Source organism: Haliotis rufescens, unplaced genomic scaffold (genome assembly GCF_023055435.1).
Source record: "Haliotis rufescens isolate VD_foot unplaced genomic scaffold, xgHalRufe1.0.p SCAF_5, whole genome shotgun sequence".
NCBI classification, from domain to species: Eukaryota; Metazoa; Mollusca; class Gastropoda; order Lepetellida; family Haliotidae; genus Haliotis; species Haliotis rufescens.
The window spans coordinates 43,701,507-43,722,100 of NW_025964223.1; the positions used below are offsets into that span (position 1 = coordinate 43,701,507).

At 39.2% G+C, this 20,594-nt stretch overlaps 1 protein-coding gene across 1 annotated transcript; it reads left to right on the plus strand.

The window, feature by feature from the left end:
* Positions 1-5,226: 5,226 nt before the first annotated feature.
* LOC124140056 (sodium-coupled monocarboxylate transporter 2-like) lies at positions 5,227-14,241 on the plus strand. The gene is made up of 9 exons (XM_048384302.1): positions 5,227-5,321; positions 7,680-7,812; positions 8,462-8,550; positions 8,884-8,999; positions 9,771-9,838; positions 11,792-11,997; positions 12,191-12,288; positions 13,529-13,650; positions 14,194-14,241. The coding sequence occupies exons 1-9, from the start codon at positions 5,227-5,229 to the stop codon at positions 14,239-14,241; spliced, it is 975 nt and encodes a 324-aa protein (XP_048240259.1).
* The last annotated feature ends 6,353 nt before the right edge of the window (positions 14,242-20,594 follow it).

Sequence of the window (20,594 nt, forward strand, 5' to 3'; positions counted from 1 at the left end):
AAACTGACATGCATGGTTTGCTCCATCTTGCGTCGGTAAGTCGCTGACAGTTTCGTTGTGCATCTCGAATCTCCAATACAATAAACCTCTCCTGCCTTTACCTTGCTGTTTGTGTACATGGAACCACCATCGCACAAATAACTGCAACCTGGGGGTGTGGGAAGAAATCTCGAATGTGATGCACATAACTTCAGCAAATTAAATGTCTAAATTAAAAAAAGTATTTTGATGTCTTTATTACACAGATTAAGGAAAGATGAAGGAAGTTTAGTAATCAGTCCTAAATGAACATGGTTCAGGTTTTGGACACGCTGCTAACACCGGTGAGCGCATGTTAGTTATTTACACCGCTCCTCAACCACAATCCCTTAAATAAACACAACTTAAACTTCAAGAAACTTCCAAGTCCGAATGCCTAAAATAAATAAAAAATCGCCCCAATGCACGTGGCTGTAAAGGCCTTGGATAACGTTACCACTTTGGGAAAAAGATGGCGCCTTTTTGACAAGCTTATGACAGTGAAGGAGAGCAGCGCTTTGAATGGTTATATGGCTTCTAGTAGGAAGTATATATTTGCCGTTGGTTATTGTAACTTAATATTGACAGTAGCTGGTGACCTCGCCTTGTTGAACACTACCAAGCTGACTGTCGTTCATTTCCCGATGAGCGTCAGTATGTCACGTAATTACGTTGTCAATCGAGCGGAGACATACAGAACTACTTTAGGGGGATTCCTCAATGTTTAAAAATATCATTGAAACTGAGGGCGACATCGATTCAGGCAATGAATGATGTAGGCTTTGAAGCGGGACAGATCATGTATATGTCGAAATGAAGCGTCCATTCGAGGCTATAACTGAGAATGTTCGACTTACTAAAAGAAATCACTAAGCTCCACACTGTCGTGTATTACTTCAGGGGATCCATCCGCGCCGCCACAAGCGGTCATCAGCAGCGTAGTATGACTCAAACACACATCCTAAGTTCACAGAACGTTTTTTTCAGCATCACCCGGGTCTTGATTTCTTCCCAACGCTATCTTTACTGAGTGCTGCTTTTATTTCAACTGAATGACATTCCCATTGCCGCCATTTGTAAAACCAAGGGATGTCACTCCAAATGGAATGTTTGGGAAGTATGACGTCACGACGTCACGGATTTTCTCGTCCATAATATTTCCCCCGTGTCCGAAAGTAAATCTTTGAAAAAACTAAAACATAAGTGCGAATTTATGAAGATATGTTGCACCATGATAGGGTTCATACGTGTTTATGGCATCACAAAGTACAGATACAATGTATGTGATCAATAAATTGTGACAAATCTTCCTGAGAAGTTTTCTCATTAACCAGAAGGCATATAGACCTTAACCTGTGTGAGGGGTGGCGGGAAAGCCTCGTGGTAAAAAGCGTTTGCTTGTCACAAGGGTACAATGGAATATGCGGCTCATACTAACACTAAATTCCGAGAATATTGACGACAAAAAGGACACAAAAATTTGATGCAGCTGTTTGATAAACCAAGATTAACATAATGTACTTGAAGTAAAACAGGAGAAATATTTTTTTTATGCTTAAATGTTTGGCCCCTTGTGACATGTTCACATAATGTACTTGAAGTAAAACATGGAGAAATATTTTTTTATGTTTAAATGGTTGGCCCCTTATGCCATGTTCACATATTGAAGCAGTGTCGTCTTTTGTGCTAATCCTCTATTTCCAATTGCAGTACCTCGAACTGAGATTTGGGAAGCGATTACGGATAATGGCATCTCTTAGCTTGACTGTACAAGTGGTAAAACAGTTATTGGAGTTATTTTTATGAACGAAGTGGGTATATTAGCTTGAGTTCGTTATGACTAGTTTACTGTTTATTATGGCCTATGACCTTTTATTGTAATTACGTCCGAGCATATGCTTTGAGATATACAAGGCGTTGAACAGTAAACGTACACACATGGCAAGACATTTATCACTTTGTGAAGCCCATGATTCTGAGATTTCGATTTGCCAATAAAACCCCGAAATAGAACACACATACTCCTTGGATGGCACTCCCTTTTGTGTGTAGGGGCATGTTCACATGTTCACTACCAGGGTATAGAGAAGTGGGGAATTGCTGTATAGTTTTATGTGGATTTGGAGCTGGAAGATATATTAAATTATTATGAAACGTATTTGATTATGTTGAGCGCAATCCTTAAAGAGACTTTTCATCTAGTTAATATATCATACTCCGATTGCTTAGATCTTTGTTCATGCAATCAACCATTCATTTGCCTGACAGATACACTAGCTACTCAATGTTATTCAGGCTGTCGTCATCTAACTTTAACATTTCTGACCAGACCTTGAAACACCATTTTCTCTTAAGTGTATGGGTATTTGTCTTAACGTTGCATACATTGCAAGTGAATTGATTTTCAGCTGATGTACATGGCGTTTGTCCTTTTTGCACCTTCACTGGTGCTTTATTCAGGTAATATACTACAATTATAAACAAAAGATATCTAGTATTATTCCACATGTTGTAGTAATTTAATGTGAATAATATTTCAAACTTATATAAAGCCTGTATACATGTAGTTCTCTGGCAATGTTAAAGTAGTGTTCAAGGCGGTGTCATTAACATATCTTGTAAGAACTGTTTAGTTAAAAGTATGATTAAAGTCAGGAATTGAGTTGTGCAACTCTTCCGTATCCAAATGGTTCGATGTATGATAAGGGTTATGATCACAGAGTAAAGTGTTAATGTTTAAGAAACAACTATCAAACATGTAAGTGTTCTTTTCTTCGCTTTCGCCATATACCTCACACTGTGACAGTATTTTTTGAATATTAAGTAAGGGTCGCCAGATATGCCATATTCCTTTTGCTTTTTTACGGCTTTGCTGAGCTGATTTACAATTCATTAAATGTAAATGAAATCTTCTATACTTGCTTCAGTGACTGGGCTGGACCTATGGCTGTCTGTCACCACTATTGGGATCATAGTGACCTTATACACAGCTCTGGTGGGAATATTTGTAATACATGAATCGGTGGATAAATGAGTGGATGGATGGATACATGGAAACACTATTTCAGTTTGTACTAACTTGAAAATTATATATGGTATATGGTAAGTTTCCTGCATGTGCCCAAACCTGTAACGTGGCAACAATATCACTAATATATCATCTATGATGTCTATTTCACATGTGTTCACATTTAACCGAAAATGTATAATATTTCCTCCATATCGCCTTATGTTACCCAATAATGCATTATAAAATGTGCTTGTATCTTTAGGGAGGCATGAAGACAGTTTTGTGGACTGACAGTCTACAGACAATCATCATAGTAGTTGGGCTCGTTTCTCTGCTAGTTCAGGGATCCCTGGCGGTGGGAGGCTTCTCTAGGGCCTGGGAAATTGCGAAGGAGAGGGGGCGCCTGCGATTCTTTGAGTGAGTCTTTGACACAAACCTATGTCTACATGGACCTAAATGTACAACTAAATTCCTCAACATATTGCCACAGTTGTGTTCATACATGAACATACTCCCACATATTTATCCATACACCAGCATACCACCAAAGGTGTGTCCATACACCAGCATATCACCAAAGGTGTGTCCATACCCCAGCATGTCACCACAGTCGTGTTCACATCAACATACTATCACAGACTTATCCATACCCCAGCATGTCACCACAGTCGTGTTCACATCAACATACTATCACAGACTTATCCATACCCCAGCATGTCACCACAGTCTTGTTCACATCAACATACTATCACAGACTTATCCATACCCCAGCATGTCACCACAGTCGTGTTCACATCAACATACTATCACAGACTTATCCATACCCCAGCAAGTCACCACAGTCGTGTTCACATCAACATACTATCACAGACTTATCCATACCCCAGCATGTCACCACAGTCGTGTTCACATCAACATACTATCACAGACTTATCCATACCCCAGCATGTCACCACAGTCGTGTTCACATCAACAGACTATCACAGATTTGCCCATGCACCAGCATAGCAATACGGTCGTATTCATACATCAACCTACTTCCACATATTTGTCCATACATCAACATGCACCTACAACTGTGTCCATACATTTACCTACTAACACAGCTTTGTCCATATATCTACAAACTATCACAGATATTTCAATAAATCAAGAGACAACCATTACTCTAGCCATAAATCAACACCATATCACATACATCAATATACTACCACAGATTTGTCAATAAATCAAATTACTACAACATATCTGTCCATAAATCAACATACTGCCACATACAATGTAGTTGGCAATAAATCAACACACTACCAAATGGTTGTCAATAAATGAACATACTGCAACAGCGTTGTCCATATAGCAACATTTTACCACATCAGTGTCACTACATCAACATACTACCACAGCTTTGTCCATACATCAACATACTACCACAGTTTTGTCCAAACATCAACATACTACCACAGTTTTGTCAATACATCAACATACTACCACAACTTTGTCCATACATCAACATGCTACCACAGCTTTGTCCATACATCAACATACTACCTCAGCTTTGTCCATTCATCAACATACTACCACAGCTTTGGCCATTCACCAACACACTACAAAAGCAGTGTCCATGCATCAACATACTACCATATCTTTGGCCATACATCAAAACACTACCACAGTTTTGTCCATTCATCAACACAGTATCCATACATGAACATACTATCAACACACTACCATAGCTTTAACCATTCATCAACACACGCCCACAGCTTTGTCTATACATCAACATACTACCACAGCTTTGTCCATAAATTTACACACCACAAATTTGTCCATACATCAACATATTACCACATCTCTGTCGTGACTTTAACATATTAACACAACTTTGTTCACTAATCAACAAAAAACGGCATCGCCTTCAGTTTCACCTATGCACTAGTTCACACGACAATATTATCCACGAGTCTTTAGGACAACCTGTATGCTTTCTCTTCTCTAAAAACGGTAGTCTTCTCCTGGTAAGTAGATTGACTCTAAGACAGTAAGCGGAGACTGAGGATCTCGCAAAAATGATAAAATATATGCGTATTAGCTTTCATCTGAAGGACTATATCAAAATAAGTAAAACTGCACAATTGTATTCATCTGATTTTAGTTTCAACCCTAGCCCAGGGGTGCGGCATTCGGTATGGTCTGTGGTTATGGGTGGAGGAATCACGTGGGTGTCCAAGTTCGGGGTCAATCAAATAGTGACACAGAGACTCATGTCCTGCCCTACCCTCAGGAAGGCGAAAACGTACGTATGACGTTCCACGTTGGAATGCTGTACACGTAAAACGCCGCACTTATACTATAAGCTCACCGGGTCCGAAGGTCCAACGTGAGCTTATGCCATACCGTGGCGTCCGTCGTCCGTCGTCCGTCGTCCGTACGTCAACAATTTTTTTCGAACGAACTTCTTCTTGTGAAACACTGATTGGAATTTAACGAAATTTGACTGGAAGCATCCCTAGGTCGTGGGGAAAGAACAAATGTACAAATGGTAGCGCTGACCCCACAGGGCCGGGGCCATATAGGGGTAAACGACTTCTTCTCTGAAACTAAGGATAGATATCGACCATATATGGTTGGAACCATTCTCCGGTAGTGGGGATACAAAATTTTACAAATAGAAGGACTGACCCCCAAGGGGCTGAGGGGCGGGGTCAAATAAGGGGTAATTTGGCTATATTGCTTTAAGCGACTTCTCTGGAACTAAGTGATAGATATGAACCATATTTTCTTGGAAGCATTCTCCTGTGGTGAGGATTCAAAATTGTACAAATGGTGCGGTTGACACAACCAAGTGGACACAGTTAAGATCCCCAACGTATAACCATATTTACAATTGCTGAGTATAATGAGAGGAATGCATATATGCTACGAGGATGGCCCGAGGGCTCTTGCTCCACCCCTGGGAACTTAGCCCTTGGGTAATAACTTTGAAACAGTTGAGATCCCCACCCCATAACGATATATACTGATGGGCATAAAGCGACAAACACAATCATGATATCATAATAAGGCCTGGGGTCTTGCCACACCCCTAGGGAATAGGTTCTTGGGTGAAAACATGGAAACAGTTGAGATCCTCACCCTATTACCCTATACATGTATACATGCAATTGCTTAGTATAACAGGACAACTACACATATGCTACCGAGGTATACGGCCCCATTCTACTTATATCGTCCCTAGCTTCAGGTCATAACTTTGAAAAGGTTGAGATCCCCACCCCATAAGCATTTCTTCACTTTCTAGGCATAAAGAGAGGAATACAAGTGCCGTAGATGCAGATTAGGCAACTACCTCACACATAAATATCACAATAATACAATTTGTCAATAAGATGTATGTTGAAGTTACCATAGATCTACGTAATTCTGACGGTGTTTTAAATCCTCGAAAAATATTTCCCTTGGGGGAACTTTGCTTCCCTCCCTCCCCCGGACTCGCTGTACCCCCCTTGCCTGAAGTCTCCACAACTACGCCCCTGACACAAATGCTATCCCCCATCCCCAAACCGTAGAGACTTATCTTATAATAACTATCCAAGTGAAATGTAGAATTTATATTTTAAGCAGCATTACCACACTTGATACAAATCATACCCATGCTATTCTTCATTAGACAATACATCCATGCTACCAGGACTGGTCCTTCTGTTTATCTGCCCGGCACTCCCAAAGGAGTTAGAACCTTGACCATAACATGCAAACCGATATTATCCCACCCTATTAAAAACAGATAAATTGTATACATTTGTTTGTTATGAAGAAAATAATACATTTATGCAATAGGATTCGCCCTGGGGTCCAGCCTTGCCTCTGGAAACTTAGATCCTTGATCATAACATGGAAACGGTTCAGATCTTGATGATACACTTGTCTCTGGAGTAGTACACTTTCATGCTGTCAGATTTGCCACCCCTTCCATTTTAAATGCTGACAGAGTTAAAATTACGAAATATTTGCAGTATTACATACATGTACAATACAAATGTATATTTTGTCATGATTACTTAAATATCCAGGTAAGCGATAATGGTCCTATGGGCGTCTTGTTTCTTTCATTGTCAATTAATAACATAATGAAAATAAAATACATTTCTGTCTACCATGTTAACGATGAACTTCACTGCATAACTACGTAAAAAACTCATATCGAAAGATCACTTTGTTGAGAACGGAGTACGTTTTCTTTTTTTAGCCGCATACGTAACAACTGCATGAGATAGGTTTTCGAGCACAAAGTGTTACCCATCATTGTGTGTGCGTATACAGAAATGCCGTCAATATAGACGGTAATGTTTCAAGATTAATAATCTGGGTAAACAAATCTCGGGTCCACAAATTCTGAATATTTCGTTGTACCTTGTGTAGATACACAAACGTCACAAACAGTTCTCAATCATAAAGTTTCCATACAGATAGGATTAAAAATAGGCAAGATATGACAGCATTGAATTATATTGGTCGCCTTAAATATTGAATGTATTGGTGCTTAAAATCATTAGGACAGGGTTTAATGAAATCGGTACATATTTGAAAACGTTGACAAACTACCCTCAAACGTTATGGGATTAAACATGTTCAAGTATTCTTTGTATTGCAGAGCCCTATGGTTGAGTTCTGTTGGCATTGTCGTCATTGTGACTTTGTGCACACTGATAGGGGTGCTCATACATGCATTCTACAAGGACTGTGACCCATTGCAGTTCAATGACCTCGTATCTGGTTCTGATGAGGTGAGATATCAACCAACAATCAACAAAAGTCATTGGTTGATGCCAAAATATCTACCTGTCGCTGATACAGGTGTTGTCAATACTGTGATGTTCATATGTATTTGATTTGAACTAAAATACCCCCAAATCACGTGTCGTTTATTTGGGAAATCTTACAATAAACGTTCATGCAAAGGGGTTCCGGGAACGTCTAAGGTTTCCAGCAACCTAGAGGTAACTATAATGATCGTGTGGCCAGGCTAGGTGACTTGAATTGGTTGATTGCATGTCCCAAATACGTTGATCGATGTTTATGTTGTCTGTCAGAGGATTGGCGATTGATTACAAGCCGTCGTGTAGTTGGAATACTGCTGAGTGCGGCGTCAAAAAAAAAAAAAGCAAACGCACAAAACAGCTCAAACAAAGTATACAGGGTCAGAACACCGTACTTTCTCATTCACTTTTTACAGCGGTTAGGTACACCCCGTAGCCCAATCAGTTGTTGATGTTCCGCAGCCAAATATACAGACATTATCAAATATTGATAACTCTGTTCTTGGCTACTTAAATGTTGCGTATATGATAATAAAACACTAAAACACTTACATCGTGTTATTCTGCAATTATCTTTTTTACAATGCAAATGTTTTATTTGCATTTTCATTTTCAGCTGCTTTCGCTGTTTGCGATGGACATATTCGCAACCACGCCCATCCTGCCTGGTATCATTGTGGCATGTATCTTCAGCGGGAGCTTAAGGTACTGTCCCTGCGAAATAGGCACCGATAATGAATGAACGTTCACCTTTTTAGACTGAAGTGGTGTAAAGTGCCAGTTATAACAGAGGGCTCAGGTGCCTCAGTCAACTGAAGCGACGAAATTCGCTGTGCAAAGTGACGTGCCAGAATCATATCCCACATTGTTATTCTTAGTTTTCATCATTGGTGTTCCGTTTTCAAGTCATTTGATCACTGAGAAATGATTTGTTTCTTTAAATATTATTTATTAAATGTCCTGTGCATTATTTATAACCTTTTGGATGAGGTCGTATCTGTGACAGCTATCTTAAGCAGTGTTCCCCATACTTCATAGCACGCTGTCGTCGGGTCTGAACGCCCTTGCTGTAGTCATGCTGGAGGACTACATCCGGCCCTACTGCTGCACCACCTTCACCGACTTCCGGGCCACAGTCGTCTCCAAATGTCTTGGTGAGTATAATCTTGAATACACACAAGTAGCACTCTAGGAAGCCAGTGTGGGTCTCTCAGACTTCGGGGGTATGATTCTTGGGCTGTGAGTATAATGTTGAATACAGACAAGTAGCACTCTGGAAAGACAGTGTAGGTCTCTCAGACTTCGGGGGTATGATTCTTGGCCTGTGAGTATAATGTTGAATACAGACAAGTACCACTCTGGAAAGACAGACTGAGTGTAGGTCTCTCAGACTTCGGGGGTATGATTCTTGGCCTGTGAGTATAATGTTGAATACAGACAAATAGCACTCTGGGACGTTAATGTGGGTATCTCAGACCTTGGGGGTATGGTTCTTGGGCTGTGAGTATAATGTTGAATACAGACAAGTAGCACTCTGGAAAGACAGTGTATCCCAGACCTCGGGGTTATGATTCTTGGCCTGTGAGTATAATGTTGATTACAGACAAGTAGCACTCTGGAAAGACAGTGTAGGTCTTTCAGACTTCGGGGGTATGATTCTTTGCCTGTGAGTGTAATGTTGAATACAGACAAATAGCACTCTGGGACGTCAGTGTGGGTCGTTCAGACCTGCAGGATTCATTGTCTCCATGACTTCGGGAGTATGATTCATGGCCTGTGACCATGATGTCCCCGTTCCTTGGTTCCACACAACGCCTACGCCTAACACTGTGTAACATGAATTTCCCCCCAAATTTAATAAACTACTGGTCAACTTTCTTACTGAACCTACAGCAGGACAATTGATGTGGTGCGATTTATTGCAGTGGTTCTGTGTGGAACGTTGAGCATGGCTTTGGCCTACGCAGTTTCATTTTTGGGGAACATTTTCCAGGTAAGATAAGATACAGGTAGCTATTCAGAACACAAAAATAAGAAAAGACACAGGTTATACAACATATATAAGTTCTCCTTTAATAACTGTACTTTACTGTTGGATCGTATTTGCAAAAACGAATACAAAATCATAAATTTATGCGTGAATTTAAATGTGAAGATATTTCCTGCCTCTATTCTAAATGTAGAGTAAAAATATGTTCTTCAGATGTGCTACACAGTCATGAGCACCATAGACGGTCCACTGTTAGGCCTCTTTGTCCTTGGGATGTTCTGCCCCTGCGCAAATTCTGTTGTAAGTATATGCCTGACTTGTAACATATAAACAGATGATTGACAATTGTAAAGATAAATCGCTAGATCGATGGCAATACACCGATGACACCTTGAAATATCAATAGTTAACTTTGATGCCATAATACACGATCGGCAGTATCGATATACTTAATTACATTAAAATGGAAAAATACTGTTGATCATTTACATTTCTGATCAATGAACACTATAGTGAAGATGGTCCCAATAGTCACACCATCTTTGTAAGATTGACTGACAACAATTAATACACTGTGTTCTCTTTGCAAGTATTTATCCATATACGGAAATGTGTTTGTGTATCATAAAAACCATTCAGTTAATGTACATAAAAAACAGCACATGAACGGAGGACAACCCGATCAACAAATCGTTAATGAGAGAGAGAGAATTTATTAATGTCAGACTCATTATTATGAGGAACACAACATTTCGAAGTATATGATGTTACCCCTTCTTGGTGAATGACTGCTTTACAAGGATGCAGAAAGCATCTATATGTACATGCAAAAACAACAAACGTAATAAGATTACAAAGGTGGAAATTAATTAGTTAATTAGCGCTGATTGGTGATTACATTGTAGCTATTGACAAATGGAAGCCAGCTGGATTAAATAGTACAGAAAAGGTGTGTGGAGGGGGGGGGGGGGGGGGGGGGGGGGTAGTTAGGGAAATAATGCTACAGATGCAACAGATATGTTCCCTGGTCACGGTTCAAGGCTGGCTCGTATTTCTGAATGTCAGTGGCCTCTTTGACGACAGTTGTTGGTTTTTGATGGACATGATTTTGATAGTTTCCCTCATGATTGTATGGCCTTGTTTCTTGATGACCTGTTCGGAAATTGCAGTTTTTTGGTCCAGTTTGTACTCTGCATCCTAGCAGTTATTCGCGTAATGAAGAAGTAAGCATATACTCCGAAACATTGTGTTCCTCATAATGAAAAAGTTGACATCAATAAATTCTCTCTCTGATGTGTTCCACTTTGAAATGCCATTCAAAAACTTAATTCTGAAATGCTTTCAGAAACTAGGAAGTGATGTAAAAATATGTTTTAAAAAATCCAAACAGTCTAGGAGCAGCCCATTCGCCACCATGTACCGAAGGGACCCAAATCACTTTTATTTATATGATCATTTGGCACGTTATCAGACCTGACCCATGTGGCTTGATGGACTACATACAAACACAATATCCGGAAAGCGAGCCACTATAGGTCATAAGCCTACGGTCAGTTTAGGGGATATGTACCATTGGTAAGCCATTCGATACTTATTTCTCATGATAAAATCACACATTACACACAACGTTATTTAGTCACATGTCATTCTAGAGAAGATAGTAAAAACGTCAACATATGTATCATTGGTAAGCCATCACCTATAATTATTTGTCATTACAAAAAATACATATAGTATCATATAAACATTATTTAGTCGTCATATCGTATGATAATAAGAAAGTCACCCATATTTTGAGTAAATATTAAAATAAATCATTCAGTTTGTTGGGATTTCCTTAACATAAAGGAAAGCACAATTAATTTGTTGTGTGGTATAAAGAATATCATAATTGATATTTGAAAAGTTGCTTTTTCTGGAATGTTTTCCTGAACGAAATGCTCTGCTTTGTTTTAGGGAGCGACTGTTGGATATATCACTTCCTTTACATTCATGTTATGGATAAGTATGGGTGCGTACCTTAACGGTGTATCGACCCCTGTGTCCAGTACGTTCGTCAACGGATGCAACTGGAACGTAACTGGTCACAATAATACAGGACTACACACTGCTCACAACTTCACCAACGGCGATGGCCATGCTGCTGAAGAAGTAGCAGCAAAGTATGTGGCTTTAGGTTTCGGTAGTAGAAGGCCTGCTGTTATGAGTCATGTTTCGTAAAAGATAATAACGGATATTTTGAGCTACATGCCAAGTTTCTTTAATTGCTCGTGTTATCGATATCATTGTGTATCGATAAACACGGGACTCCTTTCAGTGTTTGACCGTCAGGTATTTGACTTTGTCTATTTTCAGGGGCTACTTATCAGTTTATGATGTGTCATACCTAAACTACTGCGCCACGGGAATGTTTGTCACTGTCGTCGTCGGACTAATGGCGAGTCTTGCATCACGTATGTATGTTTCGTACACATTTTTCTACCATAATTCTGTATTTGTCAATGGCCTACTGCCATTCTTATGTATTCACAAACGTGTTTTGACCATACATCCGTACCGTATCCTCTACCGATGCATTTCCTTTGCATTTGGCAAACAATGCTGGTAAAATGTTATCTGACGGGCTAATGACATTTTGCGAAATACATCTACAAAATTTAATGGAACCCTTGGTATTCTACTTGAGACTATTATTACTTCAAACAAAATTTCTGTAAACGATTTCCAACAATGCCACTAAGTAAAAAATAACTAACTATGGGGAATATGAGTTTGTGTAAGACAAAAGCGTTCATTATATCTGACGTCATAGGAAGTAATGCTACGAGACATAACTTTAAATTTTTATTTGTGATGTCATAAAGAAACGTCGTTTCTGGATTCAGATCAGCAACATTTCTTAGCTCTTGAATTACATTCTCTACGAACGAAAGGCATTTCGTTCGATTTGGAGTTTTTTATGATAACACTCAACAGGAAAGCAACAACCTACGATCGTGGGTTTCTCTAATTCCGGTTCACCCCGATTATGTTTCTAGGTTTATCAGCATCATACTCGTGCTCGTGGGTTTCACCAAAGTGGTAAATGTCTGAGACCTGCATCACTTCGGGCTTTCTTCCCCCATCAAACTGACACGCCGTGATATAACTTGAACATTGTTCAAAGCGGCGTTAAACCCAACCCACTCACTCAAATGCAACATGTACGTAGTGATTTCATAACGATTCCGCACATATGAATAAATTGCAAAAGTTTCAGATGAAATAACATGGTGTACATCGACATAATCCTGCGCCGTAATGATGATCTCAAATACTGACTTATGTACTTATTGTTACCTATCAGAGAGGGTATAAAACAAGGACTATTCGGTTTGGAGCATAACGTGTCTGAGTCGGTGAGCTGTGTAAAACCGGCATGAGTGAGGACTAGCACACACACACACACACACACACACACACACACACACTCTCTCTCTCTCTGTGTGTCACAAACACACACACATACTCTCTCTCACACACAAAGGAGCTGCTCTTACCTATACTGTGCAATAATCTTGAGCCCCGTTTCACCTAACCTTTCACCACACTTTGCCTCCAATTCTACAGTAAGATTACGACAAGTTTGAAGTTTGACGTTATAGTGCCGTTGACAGGATGCGTCGGTGAAGTTGTGTCGATTCTTTTTTCTAGGGCGGTTTGCTCCAGAAGCTTCTGTATCTAGCCAGTACAGCCGATCTATTCTAGACGAACTCTGTCCGTGTCTGCCCAAGAAGGTTTTGAAAGTGTTACGCTGCAATGCTCAATCAGAACAGGTATATACGAAAAGTAGAAAAACAAATACCTTTAAGTTTGCGCGAGAGAGAGAGAGAGAGAGAGAGAGAGAGAGAGAGGTGTTAATTAGATATTATTTGATGCATTGACTAAAAATCACAGAAAGCAGGATAAGTACTGACAATTTATTCTTTTTTCCCTTCATCTCAAATGTACATATGTATTTCGTGCTTGTTTATTTTTCCAGCAGTACGAAACGAGTGAACAGATCCCATTCGATGTCACCGTACACGCCATTTAACGAAGCTGTATGTAAGATCGTAAGATGGTCCGTTTATCAAACATGCCACACATGTTCACTTCCTTTCATGTTTGATAAACGGGCCAGATAAAGTTCTAAATACGTTGCAGATCATATTTAAACGTTAATAAGTAATCGATTATTTTGCGCATGGCTGATGGTCATCGGGGCACTCAATCAGACAACTAAACCCATCCATTGGAAAACTATTGTTAAAAAATACAATACAATCAGATATGGAAGACATTACATTTCAACCTTTATGGTGTTATCACTATTTCAGAAACACGTCATATCTCATAAGAAACTGACCCGGGAAGATCCAGGTTAGAATAGGTTTTCAGCAACCCATGCTTGCCGTAAAAGGCGACTATGCTTGTCGTAAGAGGCAACTGATGGGATAGGGTGGTCAGGCTCGCAGACTTGGTTGATGCATGTCATCGTATCCCAATTGCGTGGATCAATGCAATGATGTCAATCACTGGATTGTCTGATTCAGACTCCATTATTTACAGACCACCGTCATATAGCTGAACTATTGCTGAGTGCGGCCTAAAACAACACACACGCATGCACGCACGCACGCACGCACGCACGCACGCACGCACGCACGCACGCACACACACACGCACACACACACTTGATTACAGGCACTTCCAATACTGGCCAAAATCAAGGAGAGAAACTATTGATAATGTCGGTTTCACAAATCTACATAATATAACCTTTACTGATAAAGATTTGTCTGAAGAGAAATATCCAACTATATGCCGAACAAAGAATTGTTTTACATTGAGCATGGTTGACAATAGAAATGAATGAGAGTTGTTGTCATGTTTATTCGGAATGTAAAGAAGCATAAATTATGGAATGACCTCCAAAGTTTCTGAACACATACGATGGCTGCTCAATAATTCTAAGCGTAACAAACAAAACCAGCAATTGTGAAAGTGTTTTTAGTTCTATTTATCAACATAATCTCCCTGATTTTCAATATACTTCTCATATCGATCGTGAAGTGAAGAAGTTTTCTGAAGCCACCCTGAAAAAGCACATTCACGACAGCTTTGAGGTCATCGTTGAGGTAAGTTTCTCTTTCGGAATAAGCGACGCTTGGAAAGAACATACAACATACCAGTGCGCCGATGTGAAAACGCGTCTGAATCCAAAGGAGTGAACGCCGATCACCCCCCCCCCCCAAAAAAAATAAAAGACCAAAAAACCCAAACAAAAAACCTCAAAACAAAACCAAAAACAAAACCCCTCCCCTCCCTCTACGATGGCGTTCTTTCAGTTTGGGAAACAGGTGGAAAACACTTGGTGCCAAATCTTGCGTGTTTTGAGGGTGAAGAAACTCTGTGAACCTACATTGTCATATCATACAGCAACCTTTGCAAGTCTAGAGGTGTGAGAAATGGGCATTGTCGTTAAGTAGTAGAACTGCAGCAGTCAGCATTCCTCGTCGCTTTTCTTTGATAGTGAGTGAGTTACAATTTTATATCGCATCGGCAATATTGCAGCCATATCGCGATGAGAACAAGATTATAATTTCCAAATTCCTGTAAACAAAGGACAGTAAACCACCAGCAACCAAAGTTAGACCACCTCACTTGGAATCATGGGGACTTACATTACTTTTGCTTCCTGCATGATTCCCCAGCAGGATTTATGCCATCACTTTGGACACCAGTGGCTGCACGTTATGCTAGCAAATATTATAAAGACACAACATAATGTCTAAAACACTAGTTAATATTATATTCTTTGATTGATAATGGATTTATGTACTATGATTTATGACAATAGTTTTACATTGCTTTAACCCCCCGAGTGCCACCACCATCTATAATCTCAGTTGATGATAATATTATACTAACACATAGCATTTATTCAAAATGTATCCATTATTTCTATTTCCTAAAGTTTGTTTAATTTCATGAAGTTTGTTTATACCCACTTGGGTTTTCCACTTTGTTTGCATTAACTGTCTGATATACACTTTGATGGACGGTTTAAAATCAGTGAGGTATCAGAAGTGGGGAGATCGACCTATCAGGAGCTGCTTTAGCAGCATTAGCCCTGGTGTTACCCACAATACCGACATGACTCGGTAACCAACAAAAGACAGTGTCGAAAGGCCAGAAGAGAGATCATTGTATAATTCTAAAATATCAAGTATTAATGAATGATTTAACGATATATTTTTAAGTGCTTGAAGACAGGAAAGAGAATCAGAGAACATATAATGAACTGCTTATTTTTAGATTGGCGCTGAATGTATTCCAAGGCAATGTGGATAGCCTTGGCTTCGGCAGTGAAAACAGAACTATTATCAGGTATCCTGGAAGATATGATTTTCGATCCAACGACAGTGACACTTGAAACATTGCCACCATCCTTGGCTCCATCTGTGAAGATTGAACGATGAATTGATTTTTGTTCGTAATTGTATATATTCCTGTTGATATATTATTTGATTTGTGTCATATTTTTTAAACTTAGTGAGAGAAAGCTCTACTTCATGCCTGACTAATTGCCAAGTTTGTATGGAGATATGAAGTCTAAATCAATATTAGCAGCTGCAATATGAGGTTTGCACTATTCAAGAATTATTCCGGATAAAAAGTGCCATCCCACGGATATTCGCAGCCGTTGCGGATTTGGATATCCCACTGAGACACATTATGAAACCTGTCTCTATTGTAAGCCATCATTTGCTCCACTGTCTTTTATATACACACGAAGAAACATGTCTCTTTAACAGATTTATTGAACTTTTAGATAACTGCAGTAACTTTACTGATATGGAAAAATACTGTTTATTTTATTCCCCCCTGATGTATCTTCTGTGGCATAGACAGAAGTCTTTGTGTAACATAAATGTTCCTCTTAAAATGTCACCTATAACGATATAAAATATTCTTAATATTGAAGGATATGTATAAAAATTGAAAGATTGTCATTGGTGTAATCGTCTTAAATTTAGATGCTAAATTAAGCAAGTTGATGGAAAAGTATCATTCAGATAATATACACTTTATGTGGTCTAAAAGTTATCAGTAACAACAATCGCTGTTTGTCTTTGTGCTCAATATTTGATAAAACAAGACAACTGATATTTTCATACAACCAAAGTACTGTTGGAGCATCTCACTTATAACTGATGTATTACTCATACATAATGACTGCATTAAACATAATGTAATATTAATATTTTAACTATTTTAATATATTAAAATGGATAATATATGGTATTTTTCACCTAAGTAACAGACTGAGTGTTATATACAACTCAACTTTGCTAAGGATCATCACTTTAACACGTCACAATCGTCGGCATCTGTTGAAATAGCCAAAGGCAATATTGTGTGCAGACATGTGTAATGAACAAAAGTCTGTTGTCATGTGCCACACAATGAAAACAAACAACATGTGACCAATTATCGGTCATAATCGGTCTGGATGGTTGCCAAAAGGAATATTGCAACACTCTTCAGTAAGAGCATACCCGAATTCCTGTAGAGATGACGGAATGGCAGTGCGTCGTGATAGATCCAGATTTAGATCCACATGCTATCGTTCGATAGGGTTGAGGTCTGGTGCCGGGCTGGCAAATGCATGCGGACAATGGTCGCCTGCTCTAAGTCATCAATGATCCTGGCACGATGAGGTCGTTCGTGATCGCCCATGAGGATAACGTCCGGTCCGACTGCGACAGAATAGATCTTACGTACACATACATAATGTTATCCCTGTAACGCACACCTGTCATCGTGGTCCGCTGGGGATCTGTTCTTTGAGGTCTACTGAAATCATGTTTGAGCCCCCGCCATAGCAGTCATGTTCGGCTATGTTGGAATCCTGAAAACTTTCTCCTTGTCTACGCCACACTCGGGCACGACGATATGTGAAGTCTAGACAGTATCTCGATTCCTCAGTGAAAAGTACTGGAGCACTTTCCTGTCCAATTGACGTGATTTTTAGCCTAACTCAATCGTGCCTGCCTGTGAATAGGTTTGGGGGCGCGAATGCATGCCCCCCCGTGACCGGAAACCAGCCTCACGAAGAAGACTGCGCGCTGTCTGATCATGAGTAGAGACGTTACCGCTCTTGGCGTTCGCAGGTCATTTCTGAGTTTGATGGCAGTCACGAAATGATGACTCTTTCTGCAATCAGGAGAAACCTGTCTTCTTGATCCCTAACAAACTTTGAGTAGTATATAGATACGATTGCAGACATGATAAACTATGATTGCAGCATGTGTATACGATGACTAATTGACATGTAGTTCACATGAAATGAGCAATAAATAGCGAAACAAATATACAGGCATAATGTGGAGGATTGACAACGGCTGAATGATTTTCACTTGGTAATGGTAATTACACAAAGTTTGACTATATTTTTAAAAAAAGTCAGGGACAGATGTTTGTTTGCACTCTGTGCCTATGGTTTCTTTTGACAGTAATTTCACGTTAAATTGATTGCTGGGTAAATTATGTTTAGTTTACACTGCGCACCACAATGTATAACATTTCAGAGTAAGGGGTTAGTAGATTCATGACAAGATGGTGCTTGTGCATGCGTCATTAACCGATCATTATTTGTTTCAAACGTGTAGCTTCACATGAACTGTCACCAGTATCTAACCTGTCATGATATGACAACCTGTCGCAATGCATCTTCCCTAGGCAAGAGAGTTAACTGACTTCAAAAGTGTTAACTGGACTTTTATAGTCAGTTAACTCCCTTGCCTCGGGAAGATGGTCGCAATGTGGTTAACTGATGGAATATCATAAACTGTTGCAATTAGTACACAATCGTCATATACAGCAGGTCAAGTGTTGCAGGTCAAATGAATGTGTGTAACAGATCAAAAAGGAAGCACTGGAACTGTAACAACTCAGAAAATATAATATAAGTTAATTTTCGATACGCATTAAGTCATCTACTTATAAAAACGAATGTCTTGGGAATGGTGATGCTGAAGAATAGTTTTGAAATGTTTCAAACACAGAAGTAATTCCCTCATTGGACTTTTCAGTTTTTGATGAAATCGAGCGTACGGGTGCTATTGGTAATTGAGTTGAAGAACTTGATCTAAAAATATCTTTTGGGGTATATTGGGTTTTGAATGCAGTTATACCTCTTAAAATTTGATACATCTTCTTGGTATGTTGACACAATAACTTATTTATTGATACATTGACCTGACACCTTAATTCCACTTTGATGATGTAAGTGGATTGGAATTAGGGTCTAATGCCATTCTTACAACTGGATATTTTCCACCCGAATGGACAAATGGACTAATAAAACCAGTTAAAAGAAAACGTGGCAATGATGGGATAATGATCTAATTGTTAGGTATAACAAACTTCAGAACTTTAAGTAGATCTGAATCTGAGAGTCACGGAGCTTTGCTCCAAGGTGTCATTGAACAAGAATAAGTAATAATGAAAACGTGGTAATAGGTTCACAAGTTTATTACTTGCAGCTAATTATATCCATATACGACAATATAAAAGATCAAACACCCAATTTACACTGACAATGATCACTGATTAATTGATTCAGAGTGAATTCAAAAGCTGATTATCAAAGCAACTGTATGACAGTAATACAATGAGAGTAGCTAAAACAACACTTTGACAAAATATTGACAAGATGCACGGGCAGCAAATTAAGTCGGCTGAGACCTATTAACACCTGAGTTACTTTACTCAGTACTCTAATGAGTGAATAACCTCGACTGGGTTAAATAGCGGGAAATAAACACAGAGGGCCTGCCCCTTTAATAAGTCTCTTAGACGTAAAAAATGTTATACTTGGAATATCTCTTCACGAGACTGCATACCGACAAATGACAACTTTCTCTTTTGAAGAAAACGTACAATTTTGTGGTTACAGTTAACCTTCCCAACATGTCAAAGCAATATTGCAGCAGCTCCAAGTTCGAGGTTCAATCGAGTAAGCTCTTTCTACAAAGATTTCCTAAAGGGCGTCCTATGAGGTTTGCTCAAAAGTTGTTTGTTTAAGGTTAAACATTTTGGGCCCTAGCAAAGCTTTCAAAAAGTTTCATGGTAGGCATATTTTTTACTTGTGCCATATGTTCCCGTGATCCTTTTTAGGTGAACAATTGGCTTTTTCTGAGGGGTGCCACCTTCTTGGCGGGATACGCTCAACTCTCCGCAACCACCTGTCATGGTCTCCTCACTATTGGACAGGAATTCATAAACACATGCTTACGATATAGTTATCATTGGAATGAGCTCTCAATGATTTCTCATGGTTATCAAAATAGGTTTTGTCGCTTTTTATTTACAAGATCTTGTAAACTGGGCAATGCATTTAAGAAATTCAAGATATTTCAAATAATCTTTTTTTTATGTCCAAATCCCCGTTTCGTTGCTTCTTTTGTTCTGATCATGGATTATAAATTCACTTACACACGTTTCTGAGTAATACACCAACACGATTCTCTCAATCTCATGTTAAGATAATATTTACCTTACTGGTTTCTTACGTAACTGGTTTCCATAATTAAATTTGAAGTAAAGAAATTATGTATATGTTCTCTCTCCCGTGGGCGCATTATCTGAATCGTCTGGTTATTGTCAATACAATGGTGTTATTAACAACCATGTGGAAACATAACCTTAAATGGAAATACGACCCGTGAAG

Excerpts from the sequence above, each read along its gene's own strand:
- LOC124140056 (XM_048384302.1), top strand. The coding sequence starts at position 5,227 with ATGGGTGGAGGAATCACGTGGGTGTCCAAGTTCGGGGTCAATCAAATA. Across the intron at positions 7,813-8,461 it reads TCGTATCTGGTTCTGATGAG|CTGCTTTCGCTGTTTGCGAT; the intron begins GTGAGATATCAA and ends TTTCATTTTCAG. Across the intron at positions 9,839-11,791 it reads TTTTGGGGAACATTTTCCAG|GGAGCGACTGTTGGATATAT; the intron begins GTAAGATAAGAT and ends GCTTTGTTTTAG.